The sequence below is a fragment of the Phoxinus phoxinus genome (assembly GCF_949152265.1).
Source record: "Phoxinus phoxinus genome assembly, chromosome: 25".
NCBI lineage: Eukaryota > Metazoa > Chordata > Actinopteri > Cypriniformes > Leuciscidae > Phoxinus > Phoxinus phoxinus.
The window spans coordinates 4,003,225-4,023,340 of NC_136900.1; the positions used below are offsets into that span (position 1 = coordinate 4,003,225).

General features: G+C 38.3%; 1 protein-coding gene across 2 annotated transcripts in view; it reads left to right on the forward strand.

Annotated features, from left to right (window-relative positions):
* The window catches only part of LOC306993246 (uncharacterized protein), a 113,291-nt gene that overhangs the window by 73,302 nt on the left and 19,873 nt on the right, over positions 1 to 20,116 (forward strand). For both annotated transcript variants that reach the window (XR_013796420.1, XM_079602912.1), the window contains exon 7: positions 12,790 to 12,876. Coding sequence is in view for 1 of the 2 variants with exons in the window: in XM_079602912.1 (XP_079459038.1) it covers positions 12,790 to 12,876 (87 nt within the window). In the remaining variant the exon portion in view is untranslated. The remainder of the gene's footprint in view (positions 1 to 12,789; positions 12,877 to 20,116) is intronic.

The following is a 20,116-nucleotide window of genomic DNA, read 5'->3' on the forward strand; positions in this document are numbered from 1 at the left end:
GATCGGACTTCAGATGTGGCAGTCAAAGATGGACATTTTCAGTGGACCTTTTTGCTCATCCAGTCCCCCCAGGTCAACAGTAATGGCCAATGCTCTTAACCAGGATCAGATAAAAGCGATAGTGTTGATGGGATAGACTGCATCTTATGTGGCCATCACGATTGAGAGACAAAAACTCATAGGAAAGGTTAATCTCAGGCCCTTATCAATCAATTACATTTGGCTTTGTGGAATTAATGGCATGGCTAGAATTGCTTGGCAGAATTGAAAGGGGTTTGTGGGCTGAACTTGGCATTGGTGTCTCTAGGGGAAATGAAGCTCTTTGTGTTTGAAGCATCACAGCCAAATGGTTCAAACCCCTCTCATAGACGCAGATACTGAGCAAGATAACAGCTTTTCAAATTAATTAGTGCCTCCTCATTTCCAATCAAACGGTTACCTTGAGTCCCTTGTGAATCTTTGCAGGAAATGCCGCTCTATTGAATTGCAATGTGTGACTTTGTGCGATACATCCTTTGACCATGTTTGATTTATGCGTCTGTGATGTCCACAATCTCATTACATTCATTTCCTACTTCTTTTCACGTCTGCAGGACTTTGTCACCGTAAGTACGACTCTACCTAGACCCCTTCATCCCGCACCCTTCGCTTCTACTTCATGCCACTAGAAAGAAGTCATGCAAACCCATTAATCTGTTTATCCCTATTTTCGTGTCATTTTTAGTTTTACTCTTTCTATCTGTTGTCCATAATTATGCTAAAGTGTTGTTTCAGGAAGATCATCAATTGTAATGTGAGGCTGAAATAAAAATGGCAAAACTTACAACTAAACTACAAATTTCAGTAGCGTGACAGTAATTGTTTTCAAAACAGAGTAGATATTCCAGTGTTCAAAACAGAGTAGGTATTCCAAAGTAGTGGGGTAACATGACTAAATTGTATTGGGAATATATGCGCCCACATATGCGCATATATTTATCATTTTCAGCTCCAATTAATTTACTTAAATAGTTGACCTGGGGTGTGTTTCCCATACAACGACATAATCCGCTGCAATGCATCGTTGAAGAAATCAATTAGCTTGTCACAACTGTTTTCCGAAACCGTGTTGTCACAAATTTGTCTTTAAAATGAGATTTTAATGGTAGATTTTTGCCAGACATGGCATCTGAGGACTAATTCTCATTTTTTCTAATAATGAGAAGGCTCGTTCTTACGTACTAGAGCATGCACGCACATGCACACTCTTCAAAAACGGCGCTTTAAATCTCTTGACAAACTAGTAATGTTCGTCGGAACTGTATGGTTTCGGAAAACACCAAATCGTTGAACTATGCTGATAACGACGGAACTTGCAACCATAGTTGGCTATCTATGCTTTGGGGAAACGCAAACCTGATCTCACAAAATTTTGTTTAGTATTTCACGAAGTTGCAATTTAATGCAAATTTGTACAATATGTAAACATACAATTTGTGATGTACATGAAGCAACCCTGAATCTAACCCTCAGTGGGGCGCGAGGAGGTTGTACGAAAACTTACAAATGACATTGAAAGAATTCATGGGAATTTGTCACCAAATTGCCAAAACGTATAATAGTTAGGAAGTGTCATGCAACTGTGTTGAAAATAGTCAATTTAAATGAACCGCATTATATATATATATAATAATTATAACTATTCACAGAGTCTCATTGATCCCTGTGTGGAATTTGATATCTTCTTCTTTGGGGGGTGTTTGGATGAATGATATGTGAATGGTATGTATGAGTAGAGATGCCCACTGGTCAGTTGCATCCATCGCAATGCTGTTGTTTACTAGAATATGACACCAGGGAAATCAGATTTGCAAACAATAACATCCAAGGGCTTGCTAATCTTCTTAAGAGAAGTTAATGAAGGGGGGTGGAAATGAGAAGGGGGTGTCCGTAGCCAGGTTGGACGCTGATCTTAGTGCGATCGAATAACAAGGGAAGATGAGACCAGGATCTGGGGATTAAGCTGAGGAGATCCCAGAGGAATCAAATGAGAGTTTAGCCTTTAGACTCACAATTTCTCAGCTTAGAGCCAACAACCCCCAAAACTTCAAAAAAGGCGAGGCTTTGAAATGGGAGTAGGTGTCCATAATCCCCTCTGTGGATGCTAATCTATGTACCTAGATTTGGTCCTTCCCTTAGCCTGAGCTTCACAACAATGCTTCTCTCCTCTTGGGCTGCTCAACTTTAGCCTTGTGATGTGTTGATGAAGGTGGAATGGATTAGTTGAGTAGCTGTTCTCTTTAGAGTAGTTCTTTCATTAGATCTCATTAGCTCTCTTGACTAGAATGTAAAGGAAACTTGCTTAGAGTCCATTGTACAGTATTTCATTAGCATCAGAACAATGTTTGATCCATGTTGTCTTCAATCACTTCAATGACCTCACTGGATTTACAGGGGGTAAGTATGCTCTCTAAGCGTTGTTTTTGGTTATATATCAAGTTTATTAGTAGTGTTTGCTAAGGCAAGCATTCCCGTAGTAAACGAGTGACCTTATTATATTTAGGGACCAGAATATCACAGAGACTTTCGGGTGGGCTCTTTTGACTTAGGTCAACCGCACAGATTACTCTAGTAACCACATAGCAACATGCTAAAAACTTCTTAGAACACCTTAGTAACCACATAGAGACCACCCGCAATACCCCAACACAGGGTCAAACTTTTAAATGCCAAGGACCCACAAATATGATGATCCCCTTGGTAAGAAATCCCATTCGTTTAATATTGGGGCAGATATGAAAAAAAGTCTTACTGTTAAATACATTTAGCTTTTTTTTTCCTCTCACCTTTTCCACAATTTGAAAACACATTATTGTTGTGATATTTGGATGCACATATTCTTTATCTATTTTTCTTATACTCTTTTATATTTCAAACAAACAGAATTGATTTCATTATTACCGCACTGACAAACAGTAATGTGCATATATCACTGCTTTTCATTGATCTTTATTAACTCAAGTTACATTAAAAGGATTTGTCCACGTTTTCAAGAGCACACAATCAAATAACGAGAAGAAGCCAGTGTTACTATGAAAACATTAGAGTTTGGTTTACACCCTTAGGCATCTTCATGCAGGAGTTCAGCACTCTTGTTCAACATTAAAAATTGCAATGATGAGGTATTTAATTCATGCTAATTTGTGTGTCTGGTATGCAAATCTCTCTATACGCACAGGCAGCCGAATGATCATTGTGAGTAATTATAGTGTAATGACACGGCAATTATTAGTTTAACAAACAGGCAGCGCTCCAGCCGCCTCGAGGCAGACATGGACCTCTCCGCAGCTCTCAGCCAATAGGAATGGAGGATTGAGCTACTGTGGTATAAAAGGATTAAACTCATGCTTAAGTTTTAGGATAAGGAAGGCTCTTTACATCTTTTCATTGGCCTTTTGTGTGTTTACAAAACAATTTCACAGTGTTGCAGCGTAAATGTGGTTGAGATTTAACAGTTTTGTGAGGTGAGAGGGTGCATAATGTAAAATATAGGCTTCATTAAAAAGTCAGAAATGTTCTCTTTCCTTCTTAATTCTCAGCTCATGATTTGTGAGAGCCGACAGAGGACTTGTTCTCATCTGTGTTTCTGATGGAAAAGACCTAACTGAACTGTCTTTCTGTCACACTGTAAAAAGTGATCAGTTGACTTAACTTAAAAAGGGAGGAAACCCGTTACCTTAAAATTAATAAGTAAATAAACTTCATGTGCAATTGAAAAAAATAAGTTACGTGAACTTGACAATTCCAAGTTTCCCTGACAAGTAAAAGTTACTGAAACTAAAGAGGTGTTGTGATCACTTTTTATTTTAAGTTGGATTAACCTAATTTTATTAAATTGCAATCACTTGAAAATGTCAATCTACTTAACTTAAAACTAATAATCTAGTTTATCTGAGTTCTGTCTACTTTCTTAAATTGAGGAAACCAATTGCCTTAAAAAAAAGAAAGAACCCACAATGTATTGTATATGTGTACTTATAATTTACTTACTAATCTCATATTAAATACTCCAATGCACTCACGTGTTGAAGTAAAATGCATTTAATTAACTGGGTTAAATCATTAAGAAATAATTAAAAGTGTAGACGAAGTGTTTCGGCTATACCTTTAAGGCAGCATCTTAACCGAAATTGAAGCTTTACACACTTGGTGTCTTATTAAAAAATAATGCTCCTAACTCAAAATACACATCGCCTTCAATAGAGTTTAGTCTTATAGTCGTTTTAGTTTCTAAGCTAAACACTGATACACAACTACCCACAATATAATACATACTCATAAACAAATATTGAGTCAAATATTACAAACAAGCTATTTTTACACATGTCGGCACTGCTTTCTCTTGGATTGGGTTTTCCCACAGAACTTGTCTCAGTGCTTTCTGGGATTTTTAGACATCATTCAAAACTGTGTCATTTCCATTGTGAAAAAGAAGTGCCCTCAATAGTATTGAATGTACACTTAATGTACTTCAAATCTTAAAAGTATATATTTTAAAAAACTGTACTGGCAGATAATATTAAGAAGTGTTCTTAAAGACTTCCATGACTATGAGCCAGTCCATATACCCACACTTGCAGTTTTTGCACTTGGCCACTTGTCTACTGGCATGACGTACTGTATCTCCGGAGTTTGGCCAAAGTGTTCAACGGTGTGAAGACTGCAAGACTGCGGTTATTTTTGTATAACCGATCACACACTTAATAACTGGGCGATTGTGGTGGTGCTTTTTTAAAACATTTTACAAAGTACATACACTCTGCACCAATAAAATATGCAACGCTTTATGTTTTACAAACAAATGATATGTAACATCGAATTAATTGACATTACACTGAAAAGTTTTCCAAGTTATGAAACGTGATGGATGACGGATATACTCTTTGCCACAAAGACCTCTCCGAAGCGCTATTAGAGATAGTGTGTGTTAATGTTCTGTGCTGTGGCATTTTACTGACCTGGGACAGTCTTGTGCACTTACTTCCCGCCGTGTGACCACAAGTGAGGGTATGTGGACAGGACCTTTGTTTCTTAACACACTTTTTAATAGTCAAATTTAAATTTTTACTGCTTTTATGTTTTAATAATCGTTTGCTGTATTTTAAATAATTACACATATGATTGTACTTAAGTCCTTGAAAGAACTTTAAGTACTTTATAAACTTAAACTATAATACATTTTAATTGAATTGCAATTAGCATGCAAATTAAGTTTCTGTAAACCTTCCATTTATATATACAGTAAAAATACTGTATATAAGGTTTATACAAACCTTATTATTTATACATATATTATTTTAAAGTATATTATTTCTGGAATAATACCGTAATTTTTTTTTGAGAAACATCTTTTTCACTAGTAAATTTGATTTTGGTGTTAAATTCTGGATTACGCTATGCTAACATTATGCTACTTCTCTGTAGACTGTTTAATGCATGATTTAAATATAATGAATGGAACTTTTTTTTTTCTTAATATAATATATTTATGAGCCACTTTTCTCTTGCATCATCTGCCATCTTCGATTGTGCTTTTCTGGTGCATTCTGGGATTGCTTTTTCCACAGAGACGTGGTGATATTTGCGATCCTGTCTTATAATTTTCTTAGAAGGCACCACATTTTTCCTCATGAGTGTGCCGACGCTGCTTAAAATCCTGCATTTTGCTTGGTTTTGGAACAAAACATTGGTCTTCTAATTCAATGGTTCTTGTCGGTCTCGACTCAAAACTCGGTTGCCGGTCTCGAATGGTTGAATGGTTGTGGACAATAGGAAAAACTAAGCTAAATGCAAGTAATAAAATGTGACTATCCATATCATTTTTGCATAGGTAGGATAGAAAAAATAAAAAGGGTTGTAAATTGGAGGAGAAAACTATATTTGTTATCAATTAATTATAACTAGTAAATCGTCATTTATGCATGTACAAAAATGTGAATCTTCCTATTTAGTCTACATTACATTAATAAATGTGCATATTGGTGAGCCTGGTAATATAAAAAAGCAAGTTTTGCTTTTCTTTAATACAATAAACAATCTTCATATTGTGTTGGGTCGCCACATGGTTAATGTAATATCTGGGTCCTAAAGCAAAACCCTCTGAGAACAAGCCCTTCAATTCCCTTTCAATTCTCTCTGAAATTGAAAATATTCAAAGCTTTCAGTATTATCAAAGCTCAAATTTGAGTGATAAGGTCATAAAAGGTGTGTGTGCGTGTGTGCGTGTGTGCGTGTGTGTGTGTGTGTGTGTGTGTGTGTGTGTGTGTGTCTGCTCTCCCTGTGCAATAATTCAGTGTTGTCCCAGCAGTCATTGTAAGAGGCTGTTAATGTTGCTCTTTTGTGTGGGGCTATGGCCGTTTTTAAACAGCTCCATATGGTGACAAGTATCAGGCTTTGAGTGAGAGTGTGTGTGTGAGGGTCTGCTCTCACCCTCTCCATTGAGCCCGACCACAGAGGAGCACTATAAGCTGTCCTTTCACACCGCCAATAAAAGACAGAGCCTCCATCTGGCACACACTAAACCTCTCCCTCACACACACACACACACACACACACACACACACACACACACTAGAATTACGCTGCTTCTTATGCTCGGCTTGATCAAACTGGGGGATTACAAATCTTTTGTTATAGAGTTTTTATATTGTTATCATTTTTTTTTTACTTCTGATGTAGTTGATAAACACGTGGATTTGACATATTCAGACCTTTTATTTCTTAGTTATTATTCATGTTTTGTTTTTCTACGTTTTGTTCGAAAAGCTGTATTTAAGAAATCAGTTTTTAAATACAGAAAGCACATTATCATATCCATACGTTATTACCCCATTTTATTGTCCACCAACTGTAAATTACTTTGAAAAGTAACAATGCTCTCCACAAGTCTCATGATGTTATGTATCATTCATGTGCGTAGAAAAGAAGTGCAGTGCGATTCAGAAATGAATTTTAGCACTTTGGTTAGTTTATTCAAATGTAATCACCTAATTGTATCTGTGTGTCATATCCCTTGTGGAAAAGAAATGCCTATAATCGTACTGATTACCACTTTCAAGGTCCAGAAAGGAAGTAAAGACATCGTTAAAATAGTCCATGTGTCTCCAGTGCTTCAACCGCAATGTTACGAAGCGACGAGAATACTCTTTGTGTGCAAATTCCCCCTCCCCCCCCCCCAAAAAAATAAACGACTTTATTCAACCGCTTCTTGCTATTGGCCAGCTCCTGCGTCAGCATCACGTGACCAGCGTCGGCCAATAATGAGCCAGCGTTCTGACGTAGAACCAGGAAGTGCTGCACTGCAGTTACTACGTTAAGAGCATTGGAGAAGAGATTGTTGGATAAAGTCACATGGACTATTTTAACAATGTCGTTACTACCTTTCCGGGCCTTGAAAGTGGTAATCAAATTGCTGTCTATGGAGGGACAGAAAGTTTTCAGATTTCATAAAAAATATCCTAATTCGTGTTCTGAAGATGAACGAAGGTCTTCCGGGTTTGGAACGACATGAGGGCGAGTAATTAAAGACACAGTTTTCATTTTTGGGTGAACTATCCCTTTAAAGTGCACTTCATTCCACAAGGGACTGCCCTGCTATATAGACATCTGAATGTGGGTCATATGACGGTTCTTTAAAAAACATTATTTTGTGTATTTGGTTTTAGGTTAAAAAAAGTAATTATTTACACAAAGCGTACATTATTGTTGCTCCTCCATGCCCCGCCTTTCTGAAACGCGTACATTTTTACAAAGCTCAGCTTGATGTGCTCTGATTGGCCAGCGATCCAGTGCATTGTGATTGGCCCGAATACCTTAAGCGTGTGACGGAAAGGTCACGCCCCTTACCGTATTTGGATATAGGCCTACTGGTAACTATCAATTCGAGCCCGAATCTGATCCGGAAAATGCAGATGAACAAAGAGATCAACTTTGCCAGCTCGACTGGAGCAGAACGTATTAGATTGGTAAGATTTTTTTTTCATTGGGGACATAATTACTGATTATAATATCTTATACTGTCTTTTTACGAGACTTTTGTCTTTTGCCGTGCTACGAGTGTGAGAACACTATGTAAACATACCATGTCTGCATTTTTTATTTCTTAAAATATGAAAACTTACTTTACATACACTTGTGTCTGTGAGTCAGAAGCGCCAGACTGTACTTGCAAAGATGGAATTGCTCCACTCTCTACAATCCGCCTTTCTGCACAGCCGGCCTCGAACTCTCTGGAAACAGTCCTCCCAAAAATACGCAGCACACAGTCAAATTTTTAGCTTGTACTGTGCTCACTGTTTTCTATTTGGAAGGCCAAACAAAGTACCGGTAGTTTAATTTCTCAACGAAATTTCTCACAGCGTCTCCACGGCGGCGCCAACAATAATACAGCGAGAATAAAAGTTCCGCCATCTTTCTTAGCGTATACATTTGGGCGGAGTTATGAAACCACAGACTGACGTAGATTTGTGGAGGTGTTTAAACGAAGCGTTTTAGGAAGGCATGGCTGAGCCTTAACTTTTAAAAAAGAATATCTCTTTGGGTTTGAGACTTTGAGCCTTGTAACTCTGTAGATCTTACACGTGCGCTAACAGCTACATAACACACTAAAGAAAAAGGAAAACAAGACATCGCATCACATGACCCCTTTAAAGGAGTTTTACCGTTTTCTAATCCATTCAGCAGATCTCCGGGTCTCACTTCTAGCATAGCTTAGCATAGATCATTGAATCTGATTAGACCGTTAGCATCTCTCTCAAAAAAAAGACCAAAGAGTTTCGATATTTTTCCTATTTAAAACTTGACTCTTCTGTAGTTACCGTACTCTCATTCCTGCGTAATAATCAAGGAACTGCTGACGTACCAGCAGTGCAATGATATTACAAACTTAGTGCCGGTCACGTTGGAAGTTACCGAGCTGGGGACTATTTTCAGGCGCTGTGTAATATCATTGCGCTGCTGGTACGTCAGCAGTTCCTTGATCATTACGCAGGAATGAGAGGATAGTTCTAGTCATATCGGCCTAGAAAATCACAACTTTTTATTGTCTGTCGGTCTTAGTACACGATGTAACTACAGAAGAGTCAAGTTTTAAATAGGAAAAATATCGAAACTCTTTGGTCATATTTTTGAGAGAGATGCTAACGGTCTAATCAGATTCAATGATCTATGCTAAGCTATGCTAAAAGTGCTACCGCCAGACCCGGAGATCGGCTGAATGGATTAGAAAACGGTAAAACTGTTTAACTCTAGAGGAGTTGGACAATGAGCCCATTTCCCAAAAAAGTGGAGTGCTCCTTTAATGCGTCAATACTTTATGCTAACATGTTAGCTGCACTAGCTTTTAATTTCCTGTAGGCTGTTCAGTGGATATTGTTTTATCGCATATTGTTTACAAAGTGATCCTAGACTTGGGCAGATTGTTGCTCTTCAGGACGGGGCACAGATTGGCCGGAGACCATTTCTCAACGGATTGTGTGTGAATAAAGCGGGGCCTGTCCGCCCAGCGAGGCTCTGTAAGAGACGGCTTATGGGGTCAAGGTGGGCTGCCAGCTCTTGCGTGACAAGATACATAGGGCTTTTTGATTCGCTCTTTGGCAGATTACAGGTTGCTATAGTTTCTCTAATGCTCAAATCAAGCATTCAGCTAATCGGCTCAGAATAGGTTAAAGGCTGGTGGCGATTTGGAAGAGATAAAACTTGGTGACAGAAAAATGGGGAGGAGAGTTTGACAAAAGCATGGCTGCTCCGGCTTTGATGTGTCCCTGCGAGGGAATGTGGACGCGGACCGGAGAAACACTCTGAGCTTTTGGCCAAACACGCCGATGTGAAGGAACACAATGGCGACTATGGAGAGCAACAAGGCCAAAAAGAGCTGTGTTATCCTATTACCGATGTTGTTTTCTTGCTTTCTTTCTCTGTCTCGCTCCGGGAATCTCCGACACACGCAATGAATAAAAAAATAACACTTGGAACTCTTCACTCGGACCTGAAGTTTGTAAGTATCCTGTAACTGTGTCTGTATTCATTCTTTATTCTACATTCTGTGCAATCTAGGGGAGAAATCATCATATTTAACATTTCATTTCAACTTGATGTGCAAAAATAAAACTGAAATAAAAAGTTATAAAAACTATTTAGTCATATAAAAAAACAAATGAATAAATTACCAACTTTAACAAATATTTAAATGACAACTGAAAATATACAAATAAAACCAACTGGATCACAAAACCAGTCACGAGTCGCACGGGTATATTTGTGGCAATAGCCAACAATACATTATATGGGTCAAAATGATCAAAATGATAGATTTTTCTTTTATGCCAAAAATCATTAGGATCATGAGATCATAAAGATCATGATCCATATAGATATTTTGTAAATTTCCTACCGTAAATATATAAAACGTTTATTTTTGTGAGTGAATGCAGCACAATCGTGAACATGCACAACTTTAAAGCCGATTTTCTCAATGTTTCGATTTTTTTTGCACCCTCAGATTTTTAAGTATACGTTCAAATATTGTCATATCGTAACAAACCATAATTGAAAGCTTATTCAGTCAGCTTTCATTTGATGTATAAATCTCAATGATACTAAAATAAAATGGATTTTGTCTAAATCTGCAGCCCTGTTACTCACCCTAGTGTGTTTTTATCTAAATAAATAAATAAAATAATTTACTTTTTATATTAAAATACATTTAAAATAATAACGATTAGTAATAAAAAAAATATATTAAAAAAAATAATTATATAATTATATACATATATATATATATATATATATATATATAAATCAATAAATCATATGTATAATCACAAAACATACAAGAAAATAATACTTTAGATCATCAGTATTATGAAGTAGCTCTAAATGTCCATTTCTTCTTGTGAGATGGTGTTATGGATTGAGGTGCATTATGTGTTCGTCTGCTGGGACGCAGGGTTGAACAGCAGCAGGGCAGCGTCCTTGGGTTTGGCCTCAGTGAGCTAACGTTGTGCTGAATTAGCTGCTATGCTAATGACTCAGGCCTGTTCTCATTCATTCGTATGGAGCCAAATCTGCTTATGCAAATGATCCCAAACACAGCTTTGATAGGTGCGGCAGAAATGGGCTTCAGATACAGTGACCGGTTTAGGACTTTGGTATTTGGAGTTAAAGTTAAAGGCACACTTAAAGTAGCAGTCCGTAATTTATTTTTCGTTCAAAATGTACAACATTTATATGATTACGTCATGAATCCATTTTCCAAACCGTGTTTTTGTCTTATCCTGAATCACTACAGTTCACCAATAAGTGTTTATATTGGTACTATTTTAGACGGGTTTAGGTCTGCACCACTGTGGAGTAGCACAGTAGCTTACGTCTTAGACATAAACAGAGAGAAGTAGCTCCGGCTACAATGTTCTTCCACAAGACGCATACAGTTCTGTTTATTAACCGCTAGAGCGCCAAAAGTTACGGACTGCAGCTTTAAGAGGATCTGAAGTTTTCTTGACTGGCGCCACTATATTTCATTTGAAGTGAATGAAAATGAGACTGTGAGGGGAACAGTCTGTTTAATGGGTTACTGGTTTAGATTATTTTTATAATTTTTGTATCACTGTTTCTCACAGCTTTTCATTTGTCTAATTAATTAATATGGTCTCTAACCTATAGCTAATATCTTATTTAAGTAATATAAAAATGAAATGCATGTATAAAGCACAAACTACATTGGTTTTGCAGTGATGTTCACACTTGGCAGGTTTGGTTTGATTAAAATGAACCCTGGTGTGATTGCTCTGTTCGGTTCGTTTGAATAAGGTTGTGTTCACACTTGTAGTTCGGTTCACAAAAACATTTAGTCCTGATCTGCTTAGCGTTCAGAATGGCATTTTTAACAGAGCAATCGCACCAGAGTTCGTTTTAATCAAACCTAACATGCCAAGTGTGAACACGTCCCTAGTGTGAACGCTGCCATCCTGAAAAGATGGGTCTCGGTCTGATGCCAAACGACCCCCGGTGCGATTGCTCTGATTCATTTGCTCTGATTCGGTTCATTTGAATAATCGTGAACGCTGCCGTCTGAACCCTGGTGCGCCAAACAACTGGACCAAGACGCTGAAAAGATGAGTCTCAGGGTGCTTTCACACCGGCCTCATTTAGTTGGGTTGAATCGCACTAGAGTTCGTTGTCCCCGTGGTGCGGTTGGTTCGGGCCGGTGTGAATGCAGTGCGCACCAAAAGCGGACCCAACAAGCCGAGGTGGTCTCGATGCGCTTTCAAACGTACTCACTACAAACGAACCGCTCCAGAGTGCGTTCTCAGTTCGAGGAATGGCCAGTTAATCGACATGAGTGAACTTTTTGAAATGAAGTACTCAAATTTAACCGAGAATAATTAATAATAATTTTGAGTTCATGTGGCTTACAAAAAGTCGCACCAGGTTTGATACAGAGAAGAGTTTCATTAAATAACAAAATAACAAAAATCTGTAAAAAATAGCAGCGTAAAGGTTTAGGCTCATAATGACAGAATATTATTTTAAAAGAAATCAACACCTCAGCCAATCATACGAAGCAACGCATGCTCGGTCAATATGACCCGTGTGAATGCGGACAAGAGAGCGGCTCACGTGAGTTCAGAGTTACGGTAGCGCCGGAGTCTTATTAAGCCCAGGTGGGACGTGTAGCCTGAATACATCACGTGTGTGATTGACAGCAGTGTGGTGATTGACAGCTGGTGTGTTTGCTTGCGTGTGTTGCAGACGGCGCTCCACTGGGCGGTCAAGCAGGGCCGCGTGGAGACGGTGGACATGATGGTGCGCTCCGGAGCGGACGTCAACCAGAGAGCGGTGAGAGCTGACAGGAGCCGGTGTCCCGACTGACACACTCGCATTTACACCTCTGCAGGAGCCCACACACACACACACACCGCAACACACCGCTCTCACGGAGAAATGAACTCCTCCTCCGCCTGGGTTGGCGCTATTTGTGTATAATCAAACCATATTTCTCTTTAATGCGAGCCCTTAGGTCACAGACTGGTATTCCTGCTTTAGCTTGATGTGGCTAATCTGCAGTTTCTTCTGCTAATCAAACACACGGTTAAGAGGATGTGTGTTTAGCTCAGAATTGAAGTTTTGAATGTATAACCTCCTCCTCTCTCTTTGCATAAACATGACCTCATGTTTATTTATTGTGGATATACCAACAGTCCAGCAGTGAAAGCGTTGGCCTCACCCCCCAGCTCATGCATATTATAATCCACTGTATCTTATCTCGTCACATTGTGGGTTGGAGAAGTGCAATACTGACAGGATCTGTGTGCCTCTGGCTCCCCCCGTCCCGACCCCCAACCTTGATGTGTACCCCCACACTCGGTCCCTCGGAGACGGGTGCTTCCGTTCAGATCCCGGCACAGTTTAGAGTCCGATTCAACACTTTGCAGATTGGCGTTTATGTAAGTGTGAAAATACACGAATGTGTGTGTGGTCAATGACAAAAAATATCAAAGAAAACGCTTTTAAGTTCTTAAAATACAATATTTTTATTCATGTTGGTTTTTACACATAAAAAAAAATATATATTTATATCCTTTTCAACAATGGTTTTGATGTAATAACTATAAAACTGAAAGTCGTGTAACCGTTAAACACGTGAATGTACACATCATAATTATTAATATGAATTATTATTATTAATATTTCAAGGTTAAATTGTTAATTAATATATATGTGTAAATATTTCAAATAAATTAATATTTTAAAAAATATATTATAAAGGTTATATAACTTTTTTTCCCCACTATATGCTTTTTAATAACACTTTTTAATTGTTGCCACCTTATTGGTATTCAAAATATCAATTCAGAAATCGAAAACATGTTCAGTATAGTAGATGTGTAATAAAGAATTTATGGAAATATGAAAAAATAAACAAAAGAAAAAAAATCTAGTTGTAAAATCGGAGGAGTGAAAGAGTTTACTTAATGTTTTCTCTCGTTTTTTCCCTCCGTTAATCTCCCCTCCCTCCGTCTCATTGAAGATAATGTTTAAAGCCTTCACAGGCACAGTCAAGCACACACGCACTTCTTATTGCCTTCATAATTACATAATTAACTTTTGCTCTCTAATCGTTATGGGGCTAATGGTGCTCTTCAAGTGCAGTCTCCTCTGGGCAGACATGGAATAAAAAAATCAATAATCCATGGAGCGCCGTCAGGGTCTGGATACGCCTCACTGTGATTCACAAACACACGAGCAGATTTCTGTTTTACTTTCCCTTCATGTCTTTTGATGGACTTTTTTGTTTTGACTTACAGTGTGTGTGTGTGTGTGTGTGTGTGTGTGTGTGTGTGTGTGTGTGTGTGTGTGTGTGTGTGTGTGTGTGTGTGTGTGTGTGTGTTAGTGTTAAAAACAAGTTAAAGTGCCCCTATTATGCTATTTTAACAGGTTTACATGCATCAAATGTAAAATAATAATAATAATAATAATATTCTCATAGTATACATTGTTTGTTGCATTACCTAATTTTATCAAAGAGTCGGAAACGGTTAGTTCGACAATTCTGTCTCTGAAGTATCTCTACTCTGATTGAACAGTCGGCCCCAGTGATTGATTTACTCTGTTATAATTTGTCACATGGCCCAGTCTGCTCTGATTGGTCAGATGACCCAGTCTGTTGTGATTGGTCTACTCTCCTCTGATTGGTCAGATGGCCCAGTCTGTTGTGATTGGTCTACTCTCCTCTGATTGGTCAGATTGCCCAGTCTGTTGTGATTGGTCTACTCTCCTCTGATTGGTCAGATGACCCAGTCTGTTGTGATTGGTCTACTCTGCTCTGATTGGTCAGATGACCCAGTCTGTTGTGATTGGTCTACTCTCCTCTGATTGGTCAGATGGCCCAGTCTGTTGTGATTGGTCTACTCTCCTCTGATTGGTCAGATTGCCCAGTCTGTTGTGATTGGTCTACTCTCCTCTGATTGGTCAGATTGCCCAGTCTGTTGTGATTGGTCTACTCTCCTCTGATTGGTCAGATGGCCAAGTCTGTTGTGATTGGTCTACTCTCCTCTGATTGGACAGATGACCCAGTCTGTTGTGATTGGTCTACTCTCCTCTGATTGGTCAGATGGCCCAGTCTGTTGTGATTGGTCTACTCTCCTCTGATTGGTCAGATTGCCCAGTCTGTTGTGATTGGTCTACTCTCCTCTGATTGGTCAGATGGCCAAGTCTGTTGTGATTGGTCTACTCTCCTCTGATTGGTCAGATGACCCAGTCTGTTGTGATTGGTCTACTCTCCTCTGATTGGTCAGATGACCTAGTCTGTTGTGATTGGTCTCCTCTCCTCCGATTGGTCAGATGGTCCAGTCTGTTGTGATTGGTCTACTCTGCTCTGATTGGTCAGATGACCCAGTCTGTTGTGATTAGTCTACTCTTCTATGATTGGTCAGATGATCGAGTCTGTTGTGATTGGTCTACTTACCTCTGATTGGTCAGATGATCGAGTCTGTTGTGATTGGTCTACTTACCTCTGATTGGTCAGATGATCCAGTATGTTGTGATTGGTCTACTCTCCTCTGATTGGTCAGATGATCCAGTCTGTTGTGATTGGTCTACTCTCCTCCGATTGGCCAGAGGGCCCAGTCTGTTGTGATTAGTCTACTCTTCTATGATTGGTCAGATGATCGAGTCTGTTGTAATTAGTCTACTCTCCTCTGATTGGACAAATGACCCTGTCTGTTGTGATTGGTCTACTCTCCTCTGATTGGACAAATGACCCAGTCTGTTGTGATTAGTCTACTCTTCTATGATTGGTCAGATGACCGAGTCTGTTGTGATTGGTCTACTCTCCTCTGATTGGTCAGATGACCCAGTCTGTTGTGATTGGACGACCGCTTACAGTGCGTCATTATCACAACCATTATCATATCTGAATTTCAGCTCCGTATCTTCCTCATCACTTGATACACAGTGATACGAACAATAACGATGATATCGGTTGTAATGTATCAATTCAAGCCAGTGTCTCATTCTTTTGAAATGCATGCAGAGTGGATTAACCAAAGTCTTCCAGGCCTCAGCGACAACCACAGTGTTCGAGGGTCAAAGACGTTGTGCACGAGCAGCCAATAAAATAGGCTGGCATTATGCAAATTATGCATTATGTAGGTATGTAACAGGAAGTGAGACTAGAATTATTGATGACTGATGTCAGCAGTTCATAATAAATACTTTCTTTTAGGAGACAATAACAATTTGATTTGCACGTTGATCTTTAAAACTTTGCAGATCTTTTACATTCAGACAGCTGCATGAAAGTTAATATCTGATAAAGTATAATAGAGGCCCTTTTACAAACGTTGACGCTAATTCCTGATATGATCATTTTGCAGGGGTATGGTCAATTTCATACATTTATATATATATATAAAAAAGAAGTTAATTTGAATAAGTTGATGTATAATGTTGCCTGTCTCCTTTTTTTTCTCATTTCCAATGCCTTCACTTGGCTTTCTAGCATGTAAGTGTACACCTCATTTTATCCAGTTTCACATTACACATGTTCTAATAAGCATAAAAAAGATTCTGATATTACCTTCTCCTTGTAGAATACATGCAATGTTTCCATACAAAATGGCCTAAACATGATATCATAAAGGAAGCATAATGTTGTGTTTAGAAGTAAATCCATGATGCTTTAAAATGTTGTAGGCAGCTCAATGGCTGTAGACTTAGATTTATGCTCTTCATGTGAAGGAAATATTTCCAAAGCCAAATTGCCCATCAGTGTGAAATTAAGTTCTTGACCCATCTTGTGCTATGTACTATATGCTTATTCTGTTTCTATAATCTTCTCTGGCTTTTTCTGGCAAATGGGAGCCCACTCTGGGTCTTGATGACAGCCTTCTTTCTTCATTATTTCTACAGGGGGTGAGTTTGATTTCAATACACCTGTGAAATGAAGCAGGATTTAGAAGAAATATGCTTTAGATTCTGAGCGCAGTCATTGGCTGTCCACTTATCAGAGGATTGTGGGACTACTAAGAGCTGGCACGCTACTGAGGATCAAATCCCTTTTTCCTTGCCGAGCACTGAACAAATAGGTTTTATTAAACATTCAAAATGCAGATAGTATGAGATTAAGTTACAAACCTTGGAAGTAATGGTGCTTTAATGCTGTAGTCATTCCGATTAGTACAGGAAGTGAAATGCATTTCATGACATTTCAGAAGATGAATATGAAAATGTTCATCTTTTCATTACTGTTTACACAGTTTAAATGTTCTGAATGACATACTATATATACATAGGCATAACATTCAGTGTTTTATAAAACACTTTACTACAATGTTACAATTACTAGTAACGTTACTACAATAATTGTTCAAAAGTATCTGGGGCCTCATTTATAAAACTGTGCGTAGGATCCTTACTAAAAGTGTACGTGCGCCCAAAAGCCAAAAATGGCGTGCGCAAAAAAATATTCAGACTTATAAAACCGTGCGTACGCCAGAACCTGCGCAGGATTCACTTTATAAATCCCACTCAGCGGAAGATTGTGCGCACATGCGTCTCCTCCCCGAAATAACCATATATGGAGCTTACAACGCCTAGTTTTACTATGCATATCCTCATCTGCATATCATTTGCATATGATTATTCATCCACGTGATAACATGTTTAACGGTACAAGACATTAGGAAAATATGAAATACGGATGTGCCGTCACATTACATTAATAAAAATAATTTAGTAGCCTATGCCTTGTTTTTGAATAGATAAATCAAATAGCCTAGTGTTAAATACATTTCAGAGAAAGTTTTTCTCAATCTTTTCCACTGGCCAAATAGTCTTTTTAATTGATTTTCGAAACAGATCGACCTTGTTGTGCATTAGCCTATGTTTGCACAATCTGCTATTATCATGATAAGCAATTATCTCTGTAGTTAAAACATTAAAACAAAGCATGCCAAAGGAAAAGTGTTCAAAAGCATTGCATCCACAACAAATATTTATAGGCTATTTATTGAATATATATATTTGTTTTACTTTTCAGTAAATGTCATGTAGTTTAAGTGTTTAACTCTATTAATTAGAAAATTAGAATGGCATATTTAATCTAAATGTTTATATCAGAAATAAAACATAAATCATTATTTTATTTAAACTGTTATTGTGAACATGCACTGTAGCCTAGGCTATTTATGATTAGGACTCATAATGAAGATTTACAGTTTTACTTCATCTGCCGTTCTATGCGTCAGTTTCACTAAACGGCCCAACGCGCTCGGTGGCGCGGACATTTAAGGTGTGGATATTTGCTTCAAGTGATAGGCTTGGTGAGTGAAATTATATTTGTAGGCCTATTATATTTCTGTAAATGTATAATTTTATTTCGATTTTCTGTCTAAAAGTGACCAAAAAGACATTTAACTCCAGCTCACCATCAGTGTCGCCAAACTGCTCCGTCTCCAAAACGTTCGTACGCATGGGTCAGAGTTTGCGTGCAGGTGCGCACATTTTCCCGTCAAGTTTGTTTTTATAAATCACAAGTTATGCGTCGGAAATGGCGTACGCCTCTTTCAGGGCCTGTTTTGTGCGTACGCAACGGTTATAAATGAGGCCCCTGGTCTTTAAAGGAACACTCCACCGTTTTTTGAAATAGGGCTTATTCACCGTCTTTCCTACATTTAGATAGGTTGCCGCTAGCTTAGCTTAGCATAATGAATGGAATCCTTTGTTGCCAGCTAGCATGTCCTGAGTAAAAGTGATCCAAAAAAAACCCCCACCTAATAACTTCTTGTGACCTGCGTATTCACAACGAGTACAAATAGCGATGCAGATTAAGACTAGGCGATTTCCTAGGCAGATATTGACATGGGACTATATTAGGGTGAAGCACAGGCGAAGCACTGCTACTTGGGCTATAGTCCCAAGTCAATATCTGCCTAGGATATCGCCTAGTCTTAATCTGCATCGCTATTTGTACTCGTTGTGAATACGCAGGTCACAAGAAGTTATTAGGTGGGTTTTTTTTTTCACTTTTACTCAGGACATGCTAGCTGGCAACAAAGGATTCCATTCTTTATGCTAAGCTAAGCTAGCGGCGACCCTGACAAACTAAAACAATGCATGCACTGAGACAAAAATGCATTTGCCCACCTATCTAAATATAGGACAGGCAGTGAATAAGCCCTATTTAAAAAAACGGTGGAGTGTTCCTTTAATAATGTTGTCAAAATTATTGCACAAAAAAAATTTATACATTGATCATGGAACTTTTTTCTTAAAATGTTTTAGTTAGACTTTTTTTTATTTTTTTTTTAAGTGTGACTACTAGATTGTTTCAAAAGTAACGTTCCCATAGTTTGCAAAATTATCAATTGGAATGTTCCCTTAACATTCCTCTTTATTTATATAGCGATTTTAACTATGTAGATTGTTTGTAGATAAAACATTCATATTACAAATAAAAATAAACTGGACGTTTTGAACATTCAGAAAAAAAAATCATAACGTTATAGGAACAGTATAAACTGATCTTAGAACATATGTTGTGTTGGGATCGCACACATCCATGTTTTGTAGCTTTGTCAGTCAGTCTCGTTAAAACCATTCTCAGCGTCTCACCTTGATCTCCATTGGCTTCTTTGACACCCTGGACAGTCTCTCCAGGGCCTTTATTTATACTGAAGCTGATGTGAAACAGAGCCCATGAAAGTGTCTGTGACCTTTCCAAAAATGTCAGTGCTAGGACTAGTGTAATAATGAGGTGTGGAGCAGAGGGAAGTCTACTTTAACCTTTAAGGGCAGCAGAACTACATGATGATAGTACTGTGCTCTTAGCAACATGGCTACGCTATGCTACACACCACAGCAATTCTGGACTGATTCCAGGCCACATTACCTGAAAAAAAAGAAAGAAATATTGACACTTTTGCCTAGATCGGTGTTTACACCCCTTTACTTACCTTTAACTTTAAGGAACCCATGATTCAGTCTCAGAACCGGTATGTTTCTTTACTTAAGGCGAGACACTACAGGTGAGGGTAAAATTGTTAAATAATAGATATCACCATGAAACTTCCTCAGT